The sequence below is a fragment of the Lepisosteus platostomus genome, chromosome 11, assembly GCF_059453375.1.
Source record: "Lepisosteus platostomus isolate fLepPlt1 chromosome 11, fLepPlt1.hap1, whole genome shotgun sequence".
Lineage (NCBI taxonomy): Eukaryota > Metazoa > Chordata > Actinopteri > Semionotiformes > Lepisosteidae > Lepisosteus > Lepisosteus platostomus.
The window spans coordinates 25130646-25148364 of NC_142621.1; the positions used below are offsets into that span (position 1 = coordinate 25130646).

General features: G+C 38.0%; 1 protein-coding gene across 3 annotated transcripts; it reads left to right on the plus strand.

Annotated features, from left to right (window-relative positions):
- The first annotated feature begins 1584 nt into the window (after positions 1-1584).
- On the plus strand, positions 1585-15520 carry dnase2b (deoxyribonuclease II beta). 3 transcript variants are annotated; one of them, XM_088597534.1, is made up of 7 exons: positions 1655-1768; positions 3558-3668; positions 6228-6402; positions 7791-7869; positions 11505-11666; positions 12354-12551; positions 14642-15520. In XM_088597534.1, the coding sequence occupies exons 3-7, from the start codon at positions 6289-6291 to the stop codon at positions 14992-14994; spliced, it is 906 nt and encodes a 301-aa protein (XP_088453660.1). In that variant the 5' UTR covers positions 1655-1768; positions 3558-3668; positions 6228-6288; the 3' UTR covers positions 14995-15520. The 3 variants fall into 3 exon arrangements, with proteins under 3 accessions (XP_088453661.1, XP_088453659.1, XP_088453660.1); XM_088597533.1 differs by lacking the exon at positions 3558-3668 and having other exon boundaries at positions 1587-1768; XM_088597535.1 differs by lacking the exons at positions 3558-3668; positions 11505-11666 and having other exon boundaries at positions 1585-1768.
- Positions 15521-17719: the final 2199 nt, after the last annotated feature.

A 17719-nucleotide genomic window follows, 5' to 3' on the forward strand; every position in this document is an offset into this window, starting at 1 on the left:
ACAGCCTTAGTCCTCGGTGATCTTTGAAGTAAAGTGTAATATATTATGACGTCAAAGGATTACATTTGGAATACATGCTAGGGCTGCTTTGTGGAAAAGGTACTTGGTGGCTTATTTGTCAGAATACCCAGGTTTGAGGTCTGTGATAAAATCTGATACTTCCATTCATCCTAACATCCATTATAAGAAGGCCTGGAAACTAATGCTCAACAGCCCAACAAAAGCCCTGGACAGGATGACAGTCCATGGCCAAGACATACATACGTACAGGGACAATCAACAGACTTTGATTCATGTAGCTAGCATGTTTTAGAACGGTGGAAGAAACCACAGCAGGCAGAGAAAACTCCAATGAGCACGGAGAGAGTCCCAGTCAGGAGCTGAACCCAGTCCAGGGTCCAAGAGCAGCTCCACCCCTCATTGCGCCATGCAGAGCAAACTGGTGTTCTGTTTTTTTCCATGGTCAGCTTTAATTTGAACCAGGGCATACATAGAAACCTGTAACTTACTTATTTGGTAAGATAAGATTAATCTTTTTCATTGGTTAGTCTTTAACCAGCAGTAGGAGTAATGGATACAAAGAAATTATAGGATATGTAATGATATGAGATTATATGATATGGTATATTTAAAACTGACCAATGATATAATTCCGCCTTGTGTGTAGGGCTGCCCAGTCTTGGTCCTGGAACCCCCATTTTCGCCGGGTTTCATTGTTGCATCATTGCGGCTTAGCTCTCAGGTCCTTAATTCATCATTTAATCTAATTTATATTTTGATTAATTTGAACTACTTAAGTATTCCTAGTCCTTAAACTTTTAGAAATGTCAAGTTAATGATCACATTTTTAAAGTAATTCTGCAATATTTTAGTGTCCAGACACAATGATACATTTCTATTTTATGCTAGATTAGTTCAATTAAGTTTTCTATTAAGAAACTGGGAGTACAGCAGGAATGAAAACCCATAGACACAGGGCTCACCATGACAAAGACAGGGAAACGTTTAATGCTTCTTTAATGCTCCCTTTTACACAGTGGGATTTAAGTGTTTGGGTTTGTTTTTGTTTTTTAGGAACAGGACAGAAGGGTTTCTAAAAGCAATCTTTCTAAATGATTCAATGTTTGCAGGTGTTGTATAGTGGAAACAAATCATGTATACTCCTGATTTGTTCATTAATGTGTGTTAACACTGAGTGGAATCATGAGAGAAACACAACTTTTTAGACAGCCTTACGTGACTGAATTCTTAAAGAATTGAGAATATGCATTTGATTTCTGTAATTTTTTTCCCCAGAGAGGTCTTTATCTTGGCTTGAAGTAACATTTCTCAGTGTTTTTGTATTATTTCTGTAGCAAGCATTATGCCTTAAGATAATATTCAAGTTTTTCAGTGGCCTGTCAAAGTTGATGTCAAAGTTACTGTGCTACACAATAAAAAGAACAAAGACAATCTTGAAACTCCTATCTTCTCCTCTGTTACATATCTGAAAGTATTTTATGACAACTGCTAACAGGCTCTTACCTACTTAAAGCACATGTCAGCTTTTTTCTAGAAAAAGGAAGCAGATACTGTATCAAAAGCAGTACTTCCCTATTTTAATAAAAAGCAGTTTGGGGTATATTCGATCCTACTGATCAGCCCCAGTCAGTTTTGGAATAGACTCTGGGATAATGTGGCTGTTTCTACTTCCTGCAGTCCTTTGGAGTTTCCATTTTTCTTATGGAGAGATTTCCTGCAGGAATGAAGCTGGCAGACCTGTGGACTGGTAGGTTGTGTTGTTATTTTGCTCTGAGCTGCGTGTAGAGTTCGAGACATGCCCTGATGTTTTACAATGCTTAAAATAAACCAGATTGAGTAACTAGATGCTGCTGGTCAAGAGTTGCTTGGTTTAGAATTTTTGGAGTTTTAAAAGCGTTCACCACATTTTCTTTCCTTGTAAGATTGTATTAAAAATATGATTAAATCATAGTTTAAAATGAAAAGAACCCATTAAGTTCTGGATAACACTGTGTTATAGAATAATCCATAGATGACCATACAGACAGAAAAAACTTCATGGCCAAAATGGGAACTTGGTGATATACAATTCATACAGGATCTTATTGAAGAACATCACCTTCTTTCCAGAATTGAAAAATAAACTAAATTTAACTAATACAGATACTTTTAAATCACTTCAAATCGGGATTGTTATATATCATAACTTTGAATAATTTTGAATAATTTAAGTTTAGCCAAATAAATAACATACATTTTGACTCTCAGACTGCATCTAAAATTACAGGCAGATTGCAAAAATTGTATTCAAAAAGTTCTCATCTGGAAAAGATGGATTAAATGGAATGAAGATTTGGATAGGTTTAATAATAGCAGAATCATGCTATTAAGTGTTTGGATATGACTACTGTAGATATTACTATTAATGATTTAATAGATTTACAGTCAATGCAATATGAAATAATAACATTCAAGATTCAAGATTTTTTATTTGCCATATACAGTACAACAAGTGTATTGGAATGCTTACTCATTCAGCCGTACTCAGTAAAAGAAAACAAATAGGCACAAATGACAAACAGACATGGACAATAAATTTAGACAATAGAGGTTATAATACAGCCAAGACAGGACATAGTGCAAACAGTGCAGTGCCTTAAAGTGCAGGTGCTAATTTGTGCAGGTGCTAATTTGAGCTGTTTATGATGCAGACTGCTTGGGTGAAGAAACTGTTTTTGAATCTATTAGTGTTCTGATACTGCGATACCTCCTATTAGAACCCAGGGGTGAAAACAGATCATGGCCAGGGTGAATCAGGTCCCGAAATATAGCTCAAGCCCAGTTGTGGCAGCGGTCGAGATATATCCGGTCGATGGAGGGTAGCTCAGTCCCAGTGATTTTCTGTGCGGACCTCACAACCCTCTGTATGGCTTTTCTGTCCTGTACTGTGTCCACCATACCACACCATAATACCACCGGTCAGGACACTCTCAATGGTATTACGGTGAAAATTGGAATTGTTTCAGGAAGTGAAGGCATTGGTGGGCTTTAGTGAGGATGGCAGCAGTGTTCTCTGACCAGCTCAGCCTCTCAGAGATCCGAAGGCCGAGGAACCTGAGGGTGCTGATAGTTTCGACTGGAGCCCCCTGAATGATGATGGGTGTGTGACGTCCACCGTGCCTCCTGAAGTCCACTATAATCTCTTTTGTTTTGCTGATGTCAAGTGTGAGGTTGTCGTTGTGGGACCACTCCACCAGCTATGCTACCTCGCTCCTGTAGGCGGTTTCATCATTGTTGCTGATTGTTGCTGATTACTGTGGTGTCATCAGCAAACTTGATGTGGTTGCTGTTAAATCTAGCCACACAATCATGTGTAAATAGAGAATACAGCCAGGGGTTCAGGCAGCAGTCCTGGGGGGGGCCCTGTATTGACCCCACTTGGGGTCTGCCTGTCAGGAAGTCCAGTGCCCAGTTGCAGATAGAGTTGCTGAGGCCCAGACCCCTGACCTTGACCACCAGCTGCCTGGTACAATTGTGTTGAAGACATCCTGGCATAGGTGTTCCTCTTTTCCAAGTGCTCAAGAGTGGTGTGAAGGGCCAGGGAGTCCAGGGCAATACTGTTGATGTGTCCCATCACCAGTTACTCCATGCACTTCATGACTACTGAGGTGAGTGCCACCGGGCGGTACTCATTCAGACATGACACCTTGGTTGCTTTAGGCAGTGGCACGATAGTAGTCCTCTTGAAGCACAGTGGGATAATAGACAGGGATAGTGACATGTTAAATATTACAGTGAAGACAGGGGTCAGCTGTGCTCCGCATGCCTTTAGAACACAGGAGGGGATGCCATCAGGACTGGCAGCCTTGCATGGCTTCACCTTTCCAAAAGCTCTCCGTACCTCCTGTTCAGACAGCTGCAGCACAAATTCCCCAGACTCACTGGGTGTTTCAGGTGAAGGGTCCGTATTGTGAGTATCAAACCTCGCATAGAAGTTGTTTAGGTGGTCAGGCAGTGAATCATCAGCTGTTGTTATAACACCCATTTGTCCTTTGTAATTAGTGATAGCCCTCAGGCCATTCAGGAGATTGTGTTAATGTCCCCACATTGTGATTAAAGCCTGTCTCTGTAGTCGCTTTTCGCATGTCTGATGGCCCTCTCCAGGTCATACCTGGCTTTCCTATACAGCCCAGGGTCTCCAGAGTTGAAGGCCACAGACTGCTCCTTCAGCTTGGTTTTGATGTTATTTTTGAACCATGGTTTTTGATTGGGGTATGACTTAATTCTTTTAGTTGGAACACAAATATCAACACAGTATTTGAATGAGCTAAAGCGAATAAATTTGATGTTAAAACATTGGATTTATGTATTAAATGTGAAATAAAAAGTGATTTACTGATTCATTCCGTTTGGGAATACTGGAAAGTTTGTAAATAGGAGGTACAATTAGAGAGTGGGTTATCCCTCACTCTCAAAAGTAATATTGTTTTAACCTTATCACAATGCTTATTACAAGATACGGTATATGGCCATTCTTTGAGATACCCATTAGTTTGAGTTCTTATTTACTCTGCTATAATTTTAAAGAAACTCCTGTTGCAATATGGGAAATCAACTGTAGTACCAAGTTTGCAAGTATACACATTTCTTGTACTTTTAGGAAGTGAAAAAGTTGGGCAGTGGAAAGACATTGGACTATACAATTTTAAAGAATATGTGGAGATATAATGCAAGCCTCAGATGGAATTTGAATTTTTGCGTAAGGGTAGGAGGTAGAGGAAGTCAACAATTGTAGGGCTTTTATTGTTATGATTGTTGTATGATGTAATAAGTTATGTTTGTGATGTTATATATGTACAGTATGTAAATGTTTTTGGTCTCAATAGTTTTACAATAATACATAATATTCTTTAAAAAACATATCATAAAACCTTTCCATTCCAGGATAAAACATAGTTGAAAACACACATTTGTTTATTAATTAAGTAACTATGAGTTAAAAATTATTATCACTCATTAGTCTTTCAGGCTTCTTATTATTTAGGTTTTTATTCTTATTGAACCTGCTTGGAAGATAAACATATACGGTAATACAGCAAAAAAAAAACTCAGTATTGCATGTATTTTTGAATGTGGGAATCCTTTAATGCTGAGTGACCCAGATAGGCTTTATAGAAATGATGGCTTTTCCCTGAGGAGAACAAAGCATGGTTACTGGCTTCTTTTGGAAACTTCACATGTTGTTGCCGTGACAACGCAGAAAAAGTACCCTTTAGAGGGAGAGCCAAAAATAGACTGAAATAATCAAAAAATAAATTACATTGGTATCCAGAGGGAAGGATCTGTTCTTAAACAAAGCCAGCTATATGAACAAGCTTTTCTTTTCTCACAGTAGAAAAACTCATCACACCACTACTGTATTTTTTGTCATTCCAAGTTTCCTTATGGAGACTTCATTATATGTGCACTTTAAATTGATTGTACTGAAGATCATATTCACCAACTAGTTGTTGCTCCAATGTAAATCACAATGTGTACAGTATCAGTGAGACACTTAATTCCCTCAGCACAAGATTTGCTCCACTTTTTTTCTGCACTACCCAGCTAGTTTTCAAAAACTGATTAAAACAATCATTTTCTTTTTTCATACGCTACATGCTATTTTACAAGTTTTGCCTACTATTTCACAAATATTTGCAGTGAATTACTCTGGAATAAAAAAATGTAAAATTCAGCCTGTTTTATTGTAAATATAATTAGAAGTATAGTTGTTCTTAAGATTAAAGGTTCACCTGTATATCCTTGGTAAATACCATATGAGCCTATACTCTGGCTTCCTGAAACGTCTCATTAATTCAATTTATGCTCCAGTTTTTCACTTTTATACCTCAGAAGTGCAGTAGTGGATGAAGAAGGTATCCAGTTGTGTGTTAAACATTTTGGGATCCCTTTAATTGAAAAGTGTTATATGAATGCAATTATATAATTATAAGTTAACAGCTTTTGTTTTTCAGCTAAACAGAGAAAAGGGGGTTTTACACTTTTTCTCTTTTGAGCTTGTCTTCAGCACCTGTGAGGTTTGTGTGTCTCTGGGAACTGCGGGTATCTCATTACCTGCAGTTCCTGACCTACAGTACCTGTATTTCAACATGATCTGTCCTTTTCTTTCAGCTGCATTCTCAGTCTTATCAGCTGATGATGTTTACTTTGACTGTGTTTGCCTCCAGGTTCATCATTTACAAGTTGCCCAAGTACAAAATTGGAAGTGTTGGAAGTGGGCTCGAGTACATGTACTTGGACCCTACGGTTAAAGAATGGCAACTGAGTAAGTTCTTGGTGAATACAAGTCAGTCGGCCGTTGGCAAAACACTGGAACATCTGTACCAGGAGCACAAACACAAGGTGAGACACAGCACAGAGTACAGTGCATACATGGCTAACAAAAAAAAAACACCACTATTATTACTGTATTATTGTCTGTGTGCTGTAAGGTTAGACACTGACAGAAATACTACCCTACCCAAATATTATAGTAAAGGAACAGTACGGTGAAGGTGCACCCCTATTCTGTCCAAAGCAGTGGAAACTGGCGTTCACACAAAGCCCTGGGAAATATTCCCCACATCTCTTTCCGATCTTTCTCCTCCATCTAGGAATAGTAATGAGTGGTGCTGTGTCTGCCATCTATGGAGGTTTGGTGCCCAGGCCAGGCTCTGGGCATGAGGGGTTAATGGTTGAAATTTTGAAACTTAAATTCCAGACGTTTAGTGCATTAGCACAATGAACAAAGCACTGCTCTGGAGAATAACATCTGTAGCTGTTTATTTAAGGTCTAAACCAGTGGTAAACTTCAAGAGATAATTGTTTCTGTGGGGTAGTCTAGGTCCCCTTAAATCCTTCTAGGGTGGGTACGTTGTTAGCAACATAGTAAATTATTAAATTCATTAGGTGTTTCATATACATTACCTAAAACTCTGTTTTGAAATAGTTAAGGATGTGACTAGATCAAAAATTAAATTTACAAATCCAATCAATAAAATGTAGTAGCTTTACTTAATTTAATATTGAAATACTCAATACATCATTTAAGACATCACAATGTGGGGCAAACGCAATTATTGGAGGTCAAAGATCACACAGGACCAACATTTGTTCTTTTATATACCTGTAAAACCAGGCAGTGTAATCTTAAAATTCAATTAAATATGAATTTCATGAAAAAAATGTGTTTTTCATTTACCATGTTATTAACTACAGGAATGCAAAATGTGACAGAGCAGCTCAATGTGGTATTGAAAACAATTATTACAAATGCCCTCCAGAAAGCTGAGCAGAGAGACACCAGACTTCTCTCATTCTCTAAGCTCCTAAATTCAGGCAATTCTAGGTTCTTTTTTGTAGCCTAGACAGCATCCTTTGTTACCATAATTGTTGTGTTATGAAAAAAAATATCTTTGGACATTGCAAACATTACAAAGGTTCAGCTGTCAAATAATTACTGTCAGAGTCATACAATGGATGTACTGCCAGCATTCTTAACAAAAAGGAACTAAGTCGAACTGAATTCTTCACAGTAGTGAACCCACCTTAATTATTGATTTTTTCACCTAGCCTATGCATAACAGAAAAACAAAAAGTGAGATCTTTCCAAATTTAAATCAATTTTTAATACAGACTATAGACTACTTGTAAGGCGAGTTTGAGAGTACATTCAGTTTATTGTCTTGTGAATCTTTGATGTTTAAAACATGAAATAAAGCCATCTCATTTTTTTTGTTCTCCTTCAATAGTCAAACAACTCTGCATATATGCTGTATAATGATGCCCCTCCTTCTCTGGATTATATAGTGCACTATGGACACACAAAAGGTACTTTTTCAAAATCCTGCTAATTATACTGTCATATTAATCTAGGCAAATGAATATGTTGAATCACCTCTGAACATGCTGCATGTACTCAAAATGGAATTCATAAGCGGGTTGTCTGGTTGGCTTTTTAAGGATTATGCCAAGATTCATAAACATACATGATTAAAAACACAAAGATTATTCCAAGATTCATAAACATATGAGATTAAAATCACAAAGATTAAGAGGCATGCTCTTAAACAAAAAGTGGAAGTGTCAAACATTTTTTTCTCCTACATTTTTATGTGAGAAAAACAAAACAAAGAGTTTGTTACCTGTCAGGGTAGGTGGGTTCACTACCTCATTATTTTTAAAGCAATTTAAAACTTAAGTGTACAAATGCATAAATTAATATTCAAACAATCAAAAGACAGTACAACAATCAAACAGCAAACTGGAACTATTTCTGATCAAATAATCTGTTCTCTGTCAACAGAATTGTAGTGAAAAAGTAATGTTATATTGATGCAAACTGAATTTAAATTACTAGACAGTTTATTTTCCTTTCTCTTTATTTAATTTTCTAAGCCTCATGCTACCTAAACAGGATTGTTTGATTGTTACAGTACGTCACATTTGGGTCCACTTTCGGCTTCACGCAGCGTTTGTAAAACAATTTACATTCCACCCCTCTGCTCTGATGAAGCATGTCAAGAGCCAATGCTGTTAAATTCTTAGGGGGAGGAGGAGGACAAGGACCTCAGGCCAGATTACCAATGTTGACAAAATGGATTAAGTTAAACAGGTTCCAGTTTATGCTGTAAAAAGCAAATGTGCCTGTAAATGTTGTGCGTAGTGTAATACACTCTACCAAAGAAACTTTATTTACTTCTTTCCTATTGTATAGGAAGAGGCTGTTTTATGCCATAGTTTCTATTAATTTCAATTATGAAACAACAGGAATTGTACTATTTATTTGAGTTCAGATCTCCAGATTACAAAGCACTAAATTTCTGTAACGATCTGTTTAACACTATCTTTAGAAATGATCTTTACTGTATTAATCAAGCCTTGTTTCCTTGATAATAGTTTATATGTTCTTGCATATTGACATAGAACTTGAACCTTATTGCATGTACATGTACTGGTACAATGGAATCCTTACTTACAGAAAGTTATGATAGTTATGATCGGGTGTGAATGGTATTGAATAGTTTGACTTTTGTGAAGGCAAATCCATGAGAATATTTTGTGCTCCAAGCCTGCATTTAACATGATAAATCAAGTTAAATTAAGTTCTCAGAAGCTTCCCTAGTTATTCTACTGTTCTCATCATAGTTTACTACAGTAAGCAACACTATATCATTATCTTGTTGTGTGGTTTGGTAAGCCTTCAAACTAATTTTCTTGAAACACATTATTACAATACACTGTATGATAGCAGAATAACAATAACATCTTTTAACTGGATTTGATTGCTTTCAGAGTTCTTTTATAAGGATTGTGCCTTTGTTTCTAAGGTTAACACTGTCCATTCATTACAGAAGTATCATGAGGTCCAAGCAAATAAACACACATGCACATATAAGTGACAAGTAATAGGTTTATTCCATGATGAAAAGAGCAGAGAGAAAACACAACGTTTCAGCTGTGAAGCCTTCTTCAGGTGTGCAGGTGTGCCTTCTTCTTTAGCAAACCTGAAGAAGGCTTCACAGCTGAAATGTGTTTCTCTCTTCTCTTTTCAGCATGGAATAAACCTATTACTTGTTCCTCTGAAGACTACACATGCTGACGCAGCTACCCACCTGAACTGCTTGCACATAAAAGTGTTTGCAAGCCTGTATCTATATATTCCTGGTAATATGCTTCTATTTATGTAGAAAGAAACCAATCAGAAGAACTTTTTTTAAAGTATTCTTTGTAAAACTTATCAAATCATCTCACTTTTAAATAACTTTATAAAGTTGCCTGATCACTTTCTTCTTGCCCCTCTTTTGATAAAGAGGTATTGTTGTTTTTTTTAGGATAATGAAATCATTGTGAGAAAGATGTTTAAAGAATTCTACAGGATATTTTAGCAAGTTAGCGAGATAACACTAGTATGAACCCTGATAATTAGATACTAGTTATTTTTGTTTGAAAGTGTTTCTTAGCATTTCATAGAAAAGCACAGCATAGCATAGAAAGTGATGCATTTGTATCACTATATTACGAATATTCTTTCAAAAACATAATCAATTTTTCTATATTAAACTATAATAGAAATTATATAATAAAATCAGTATAAAATTAACATTGATTCATTGTTTATTAGATTTAATGTCTTCTAAAGACTTATAATTATTAATTATAAAAGACCATGTTATGGCAATTAGAATTTCGAAAGTAGTGGAGTATAAGTGGCTCAGCACTGGGAATACACGTTCTTTGATGGGCTGGAAAAGTCCTGTACATCATTGTGTAGGGTCAATAGGTGTATGACTGTGTAAAAGAGGTTGGACAAACCTTGGGTCAAAGGTCATGGGCGTGAGCAGAAATGTACAGATAAAATCGCCAATTCTAGTTTGGGTGGGTATAAAATTACCACTGCTGCTGCTGCTGCTGCTGCTGCTAACCAGCCAGCACAGTAGTACAGTGGTTAGCATTGCTACCTTACAGCACTGGGGCCCTGGGCTCAATTTTGGACTCAGGATGCCATCTTGTCTTTTCTCCCAGGGTTTCCTCTGGGTGCTCCAGTTTCCTGCCCCGGTCCAAAAATATACTGGTTGGCTGATTGGCTTCTGAGAAAAGATTAGCTCTAGTGTGCGCGTCAGTGTCTGCATCTGCCCTGTGATTAATTGGCTTCTTGTCCAGGGTGTCACCTTCCTTGTGCCCATTGCTTCCAGGGATACAAACATCAGTATCATCTTTATCATTGCCACTACTAATTTAAACACAATGTATAAATCAACCTGTTATACATTTAGAAAGCAGCCATGTCACCCTGCAACTCACAACTGGCAGCCCACTAAAGCTCAGCAGCTGTGAGCCTGGTCAGTACCTGGATGGGAGACCTCCTGGGAAGACGTGTAAGTGGGGCCAGCAGGGGTGCTCACCCTGCAGTCTATGTGAGTCCTAATACCCCAGTATAGTTACGGGGACACTATACTTTAAAAGGGCACTGTCCTTTTGGATGAGACATAGAACCAAGGTCCTGACTCTCTGTGCTCATTAAAAATCCCAGGGCATTTCTCAAAGAGTATAGTCGTTACCCCAGCATCCTGGCCAAATTTCCCATTGGCCCTTACCAGTCATGGCCTCCTAATAATTCCTATCTATGAATTGGCTTCATTACTCCGCTCTCCTCCCCACTAAATAGCTGGTGTGTGGTGAGCGTTCTGTGTACACTTTGGCTTCACATTGGTGGTGGTGGAGGAGAGTCCCCATTACCTGGAAAGACCTTTGAGTGGAGTGTCCAGAAAAGCACTATAAAAGTGTAAGGAATTATTATTATTATTATTGACCTTTTCAAAGTACTGTGTTAAGGGTAATAACTTGCAATCCATCATCTACTGACTCTTCATAAATAGATAACTGCTGTTCATTGTAAATATTAATTCATAGAATGTGATCTGTTATCTCAGTGTGTTGTAATATCTCTTTGTGTGTCCACACAGGAGTCCTACACTTTGACCAGACTCAGGGTTTCTGGCTCAGTCACAGTGTCCCCCACTTCCCTCCATTCCCAGAAAGGGGGTACAGCTGGCCTTCCTCGGGGAAACTGAACGGCCAGACCGCACTCTGTATCACATACAAATCGACACAATTCTCTCAGATAGGTGCGCATCATAGGGAAGCTAGCATGATGCTAATAGCAAAATACCATTTTATTTTTATTTGTATTGCTCAGTTCAAATTGAAAGAGACGACAATGACGTTTTATCTGCGAGGCCATTTACCAGATTCAATATTTGTTGGGCCAGCTTAGATTTTTTTTTTCTTCATAACCGTGAGCCGAGCCATAGAATGAAATGTGTGGGGTAAATTGAATGTGTAGTCCTTGCTTCATAGGACTGCAGACTTGTGCTGTAGCCCAGCACTACAATGGAATTATTGAGTGTGGTGGGTCTTCAGATATAGCAGGCAGTGTTAAGAAGCTGGGGAAATCCAAATTAACTGCTTCTGCATCAAAAAACTTAATGTTTCTCTTCTCAATGGAGAACACAATTTCCCCTTCTAGCTTCTTTGTCTCCTTATTCCACAGAAGACAGTTTGTAGTGTTACCTTCCTCAGTTTTGTATTTATTGATTTTAATCATACAAAAATGAACAGTTTATTTTTCCTCACAGTTCAGTGACATGAAGGTATGAAAAAATAAAACCGAAGCCCTCCAGCACCTCTGTGGGCTGTGGGTGTTCTGGCCCGGGTATAATGGTTACTGTTGTAACAACATAAGGTGTTTGCATTGCAAGTGAGAGGATGCGATTTAGCCAACAATAAAGTTGTTTTCCTTTCTTTTTCCTCAGCCGAGCAACTGTTGTATTATAACCCCCGCGTGTACAACTGCTCCTTGCCTGAAGTCTTTCGCCACGAACTGCCCAGAATGAGCTGCATTTGCGAGGGCTCTGTAAAGCCCTGGGTGCAGGGGAGGAGGATGGGGAAACTGCTGTCAGCTCAGGGAGAAACCTTCCTCAGCCTTGCCAAGTCTCGCTTCTTTGTGGATGGTGAGAGTGGTTTTCTTTTAAAACCACGAAGACTGTACAAAAAGATGTGTGATGAAACACTCACTACAATCTGACATATCAACTGTCCTTTTCAAAGGTTCTGTACCAGGATATGCATTTGGAATCTTTTTCCTGGAATTGAGCATTTGTTTGGTCACGTAGGTTTCCCATTGATTTTGGAGTTGGTTAAAGTTCAGAAACCTTCCTCGACAGCACTGATTTGCATTCTGCACTGAGGATGAGAGTCAGATAAAAACAGTCGATTCTGACTCTCTAAACGTCCAGAAATATATTCACATTTAAAGATGTTGAAATACTCCATGGTAGTTATGCTTACGTTCCAGTGATTTGCAATTCAAAGTGGCCCCTTTGAACTTATTCAGATTTAATGTGTTGTCTTAGCGATGTATTATAGTCTTCTGTCCTTGCAGTCGTCTGTTGCCAGGCCACTGCCAAATGCATATTCATTTTTAGCACGTATTCTCTTCTTTATGGAAGTGTGGAGGCAACCCAAGTAAATGCACTTTTAAGACCTAAAAACAAGCTAGCTAAATGCCCTTTGAATTCCTGTGCTCTCACATTAAAAGTGTGGCTTGGTCGTCTTGAGAAACATGACAGAGACTTCCATCACCTTTCACAGGCCAGAAAATTGCCCAGATTTTGGTCCTATTAAAAACATAGCTCAGTCCTGCACACCTTACTGTCATCACAACCTCTGCTGCAATTGTTATTGTAAAGATTGCAAATCCTGTAAAGCAATGCGACTACAAGATGCTACAGATATTTCAGAACCAGTGAGATACTGTACATGCCACTTCCTGGTCATAGTTTTTACTCTTTACAGAATTGGGCTTTGCTTATATTTTGGCCAGTGGTTGCATGTACAGGTTTGCAAAAGGCCGCACATTAAGAGCCAAACATGAAAATGACAGAAGAAGAACGAGACAAATTACATTTTTTCATCCCAGACAAACATTAAAAATAAAATGCAGACAGCGAAAAGGGAAAACAATTTGGTCTTGACTTTATTCAAAGCTATCCATTACATGGTACAATGAGTTTATATAATGGTATATTAGCCACCAATATAATATATAAACTGAAACAAACTTTTCAGATTTGGCAAAAAACAATCTTAGTTTGATCATTTTTAACTAAGCTTAGTTAAAAATCAATTTCAGATTAGATGCAATAATAATAATAATATCAGAATGGAAAAATATTTAAACCATACAGTATATGTGTCTGTTTTCATAATCTTGCAATAACATAAAACATCATATTCGATAGTATATCACCAGCAATAAACTGCAAAGTGTGTAATATTGCTAGAAGCAGAATACATCCCAAGAAAACAAGACCTAGGTTCAAAATAATCATTTAACAGAGTTCGCATAGTTTTGAGATGAAAAATCCACTCTACCTACAGTGAATCATCCATCAGTGTTCTAACCACTTTATCCACTATAAAGTCACTGGGGAGCCAGAGCCTATCCCAGCAAGCAAAGGGGAAAAGGCAGGATACACACTGGACAGGATGCCAGGCCATCACAGTGCATACAGAGACAAAAACACACAGCACTTACCCAAGAGTCAATTTTCCCAAAAGCCAATTAACCCAACTAGTCTGTTGTTTTTGGACTGTGGGACCAAAAACTGGAGCACCCAGAGGAAACCTCTGCAAACACGGGGAGAACATACAAACTGCACATTTGTAGTTCACATCTGTAGGGCAGAAACACATGTTGCGCTTCTAAAACTGTCTTGCTACAAGGGCTTTCCAATCACTACCAGTAGCTCTTTTATGTTGTTCTGTTGTGATTGTTATTAAAACATAAAAAGTTCTGAAAGAACTTAATTGGAAAATAAAGCACCGAAAACCATTTAGTAAGGGGAAATGTTTCATTATACAATGTGAAAATGGCAGTAAAATTAAATTCCAGACCGGTAAGAGCTTTTTTTTTACTTTTCACAGAGTGTTTCCTTTCTCTTTAAACCAAGAAAGAGCCCTGTCTGGAGAGCCATTGTAGATGCTGTTAAATGCCTTATATTTATACTTTGTTTACATACTTGAGGGTTGTCTTTTACAGACATCTACACTGGCTGGGCTGCTCAAGTTTTAAAGACTACTCTGTTGACGGAAACCTGGCAACGAAAAGAGCATGAACTGCCTTCGAACTGCTCCCTTCCTGAACACGTTTTAAATATCAAAAGAATTAAACTGCCGGGACCTGTGGAGTTCTGGTCTCACTTTGATCATGCCAAGTGGTGTGTATCCCAGGAGTATGAAGACCAGTGGATCTGCATTGGAGATCTAAACAGAGAGGACTGCCAGCAGTGGAAAAGTGGAGGACTTATTTGCTCACAAAACCCTGTTATCTACCACGCTTTCAGGGGGGCTGTGTCCTGGTTTGTTAGGTGCAGAGACATGTTTAAACTGTAAGAGGGGGAATGTTTGACCCTATTGTTGCAATTCAGTTACAGTACGCTGACTCTTTCTGTATCTATTTGTTGCAAATGCAGAGCAATGTTAATTGCGCTCAGGTTTAACAAATGCCGCTTGATATTTTGAAGCTAATGTTTGCTGAAAAGCAAGAAAAAAAGTTGCTCAAATGCAAATGTATTTCTTTCCAGAACAACTAAAATGTATAGGTTTAAACATGGGTTGATGGCTAACACAAAAGAATAAACACCCAACGACTGCAATTATCAATCCATTCATCTATTATCAGAAAATAGCTTTTTTTCCTTTGAAGTGTAGTGGCAAAGCTCTTCATTTAAAATAAGAGGAAACTGGTTGTAAATGTCAATTATAATTATGTTGCGCAAATGTTTTTTCTTTATAGGTTTGGTTGGGTTACCACTAGCAGTTCCGTGAAATCTTTCCTCATTTTGTGCTTTTGTCTTCTGTTGTGCGGATCCCATCTACAGCCAATAAATGATGGTGCTCGCAGCTCTGAATATATTAAGATTGGTGGAATTCCTGGTCTACCAGCACTCTTTTGTTGTGTGCATCTAATCTCTAATCAATAAGTTAAGATAACAGCATATTATTTGCTGAGGCACGCAGATATTCCTGACTTCCATTGTTGGTGGAGCTGGGTCATATTTGCCTAGGGAAAAAATGTGCACAACATGATTTCTTCTAAAAAAACGTTTCTACTAGCATCTTGTGCTGTGTTCCTCAAATATCTTATTTTTCCTGTTGGCACTGTTTTTCTTCCCGTTTTCTTCTACCACCTTACAGTGCGCTCACAAATTATTGTCACCCTTAATGAAGAACAAAAAACCACATATAAAATAAACAGCACAGATAATTAGTTATATTTTATATACCCCAAAACTGGGTAAACTAGTGAAAAACATTGATTTTTGTTTTCTCTCAAACATTTCTTAGTTGATTTTTAAATGGTGTGTTTAGGATCATTGTCATGCTGGGAGGTCCACCAGAGACCAAATCGTGATGTAGCTTTCTGGCATAGGCAGCCAGATTTTTGCCCAGAATATCCTGATATTTAGTAGAGATTATGATACCTTTGTCCTTAACAAGGGCCCCAGTGGCATCACAGCCACCCCACAACATCAATGTTCCACCCCCATATTTCACAGTGAATATACGTTTTTTTGTGTGAGTATGCATCCCTCTCCAACGCCAAACGTACTGGTGGTGTGAGTGGCCACACACTTCAATTTTGGTCTCACCCGACCATAGCACCGAGTTCTAGTCAAAGTCCCAATGGCATTTGGCAAACTCCAGACACTTCAGTTTGTTTCTTGTTATCAATTACTTCTGGCAACCCTTCCAAATAGCTTTTTGGCATGGATGTACCATCTAATTATTGATTTAGAGACTCAAGGACTCCAAGATGCAACCAGACTCTGCAGTTCTCCAGCTGTGACCCTTGGATTCTTTACCATTTGTGAAGATCAATACTAATTTGTCACTTCTTTGCCTTTCCCCATGGTGGTGGATGGCCAAAGTGTTTATGTGTGTTTACCTCTTTTTATACCCTGGTGAAACAGCAAGTCCAGAAAATGTTCCTTTTGACTGAGTAATATTTAAAAAAAGCAGAACTTCATTTCAGATTTTATTTTGTTCAGTTTTCTTAAAGAAAGGTGGGGGATCTAATAATTTTGAAATTAATGTTTCTGGAAAAAACATGTATTACTCATTTTAAACATTTGTTTTGAAATAATTCCCATTGTCTGGGCATAAGATAGACTCATTATCTGTGCTGTGTATTTTATACAGCTTGTTTTGTTCAACTTTATCAGGGGGGGCAATAATTCTTGAGCCCACTGTACCTACCTGCTTAGATAAATAGAATCACTATTACACACCAAGAAAAACACTAAAAACACTAACTTCTGTTCTTGGAAGTATAGTGTTCAGTCCAATTTTAATGCATCACTGATATTTGAAGAAAGTGAAAACCGCTTTGCACTGTTTGTAGATGATTGCTAAGATCATCCAGGTGGATGCTGCATATTGGTGGTGGCAGAGGGGAGTCCCCATTACCTGTAAAGTGCAATATAAGTGTTAGCAATTAATTATTGAGCTTAATTTTGTGGGTCTGTATAAACAAAATTGTAAGTAGGAACGGATTTCAAATATTGGTCTGAAAGTGTAAACCCAGAAAAAACTCCGCTTATGCAAAACTGGGTGAAGGGACTTATACCTTGAGCACAGCTGCTTCCTCAATGTACGGTTTTAAACTTTCAATTTTGATAAAGTTCTAGCCCAGGAATGTTAAAAGGTTACAAGCGAGAGAAAGATATTCTGCCCAACTTTTCTGTTGGTTGATAGTAACTATTGATAAAAGATTCTTTGTAACACTCCTGTGAATTGGATTGCACAGCACGTCTTTTCCAACACAGACTTCAAATTCTCTCCCACCCCCCATGTTGAATGTGAAGTACTGTAGCTGTCCGAGTCCAAATTCTCAGTTCTTTTCAGGATTTTGAATACTCAAGTCTCCACATCTTCAATCCTCCAGCCAAAAGTGATAAAGTTTTTTTAACCTCTCAGTTTACAACACAATACTGTACCTTTCAATGTGGGAGTTATTCTGGTTTCTCTTCCTTAGACTGTTTCCAATGTCAATTATTGTAATGCTCTTTTAATATAAGGACTCCTACATTTTATCTTTAGCTTGCCAATATGCCCA

Coding starts and splice junctions, on each gene's coding strand:
- dnase2b (XM_088597533.1), top strand. CDS start 1,674: ATGTGGCTGTTTCTACTTCCTGCAGTCCTTTGGAGTTTCCATTTTTCT. Junction 1,769..6,227: donor GCTGGCAGACCTGTGGACTG/GTAGGTTGTGTT, acceptor GTTTGCCTCCAG/GTTCATCATTTACAAGTTGC. Junction 7,870..11,504: donor GCACTATGGACACACAAAAG/GTACTTTTTCAA, acceptor GTGTCCACACAG/GAGTCCTACACTTTGACCAG.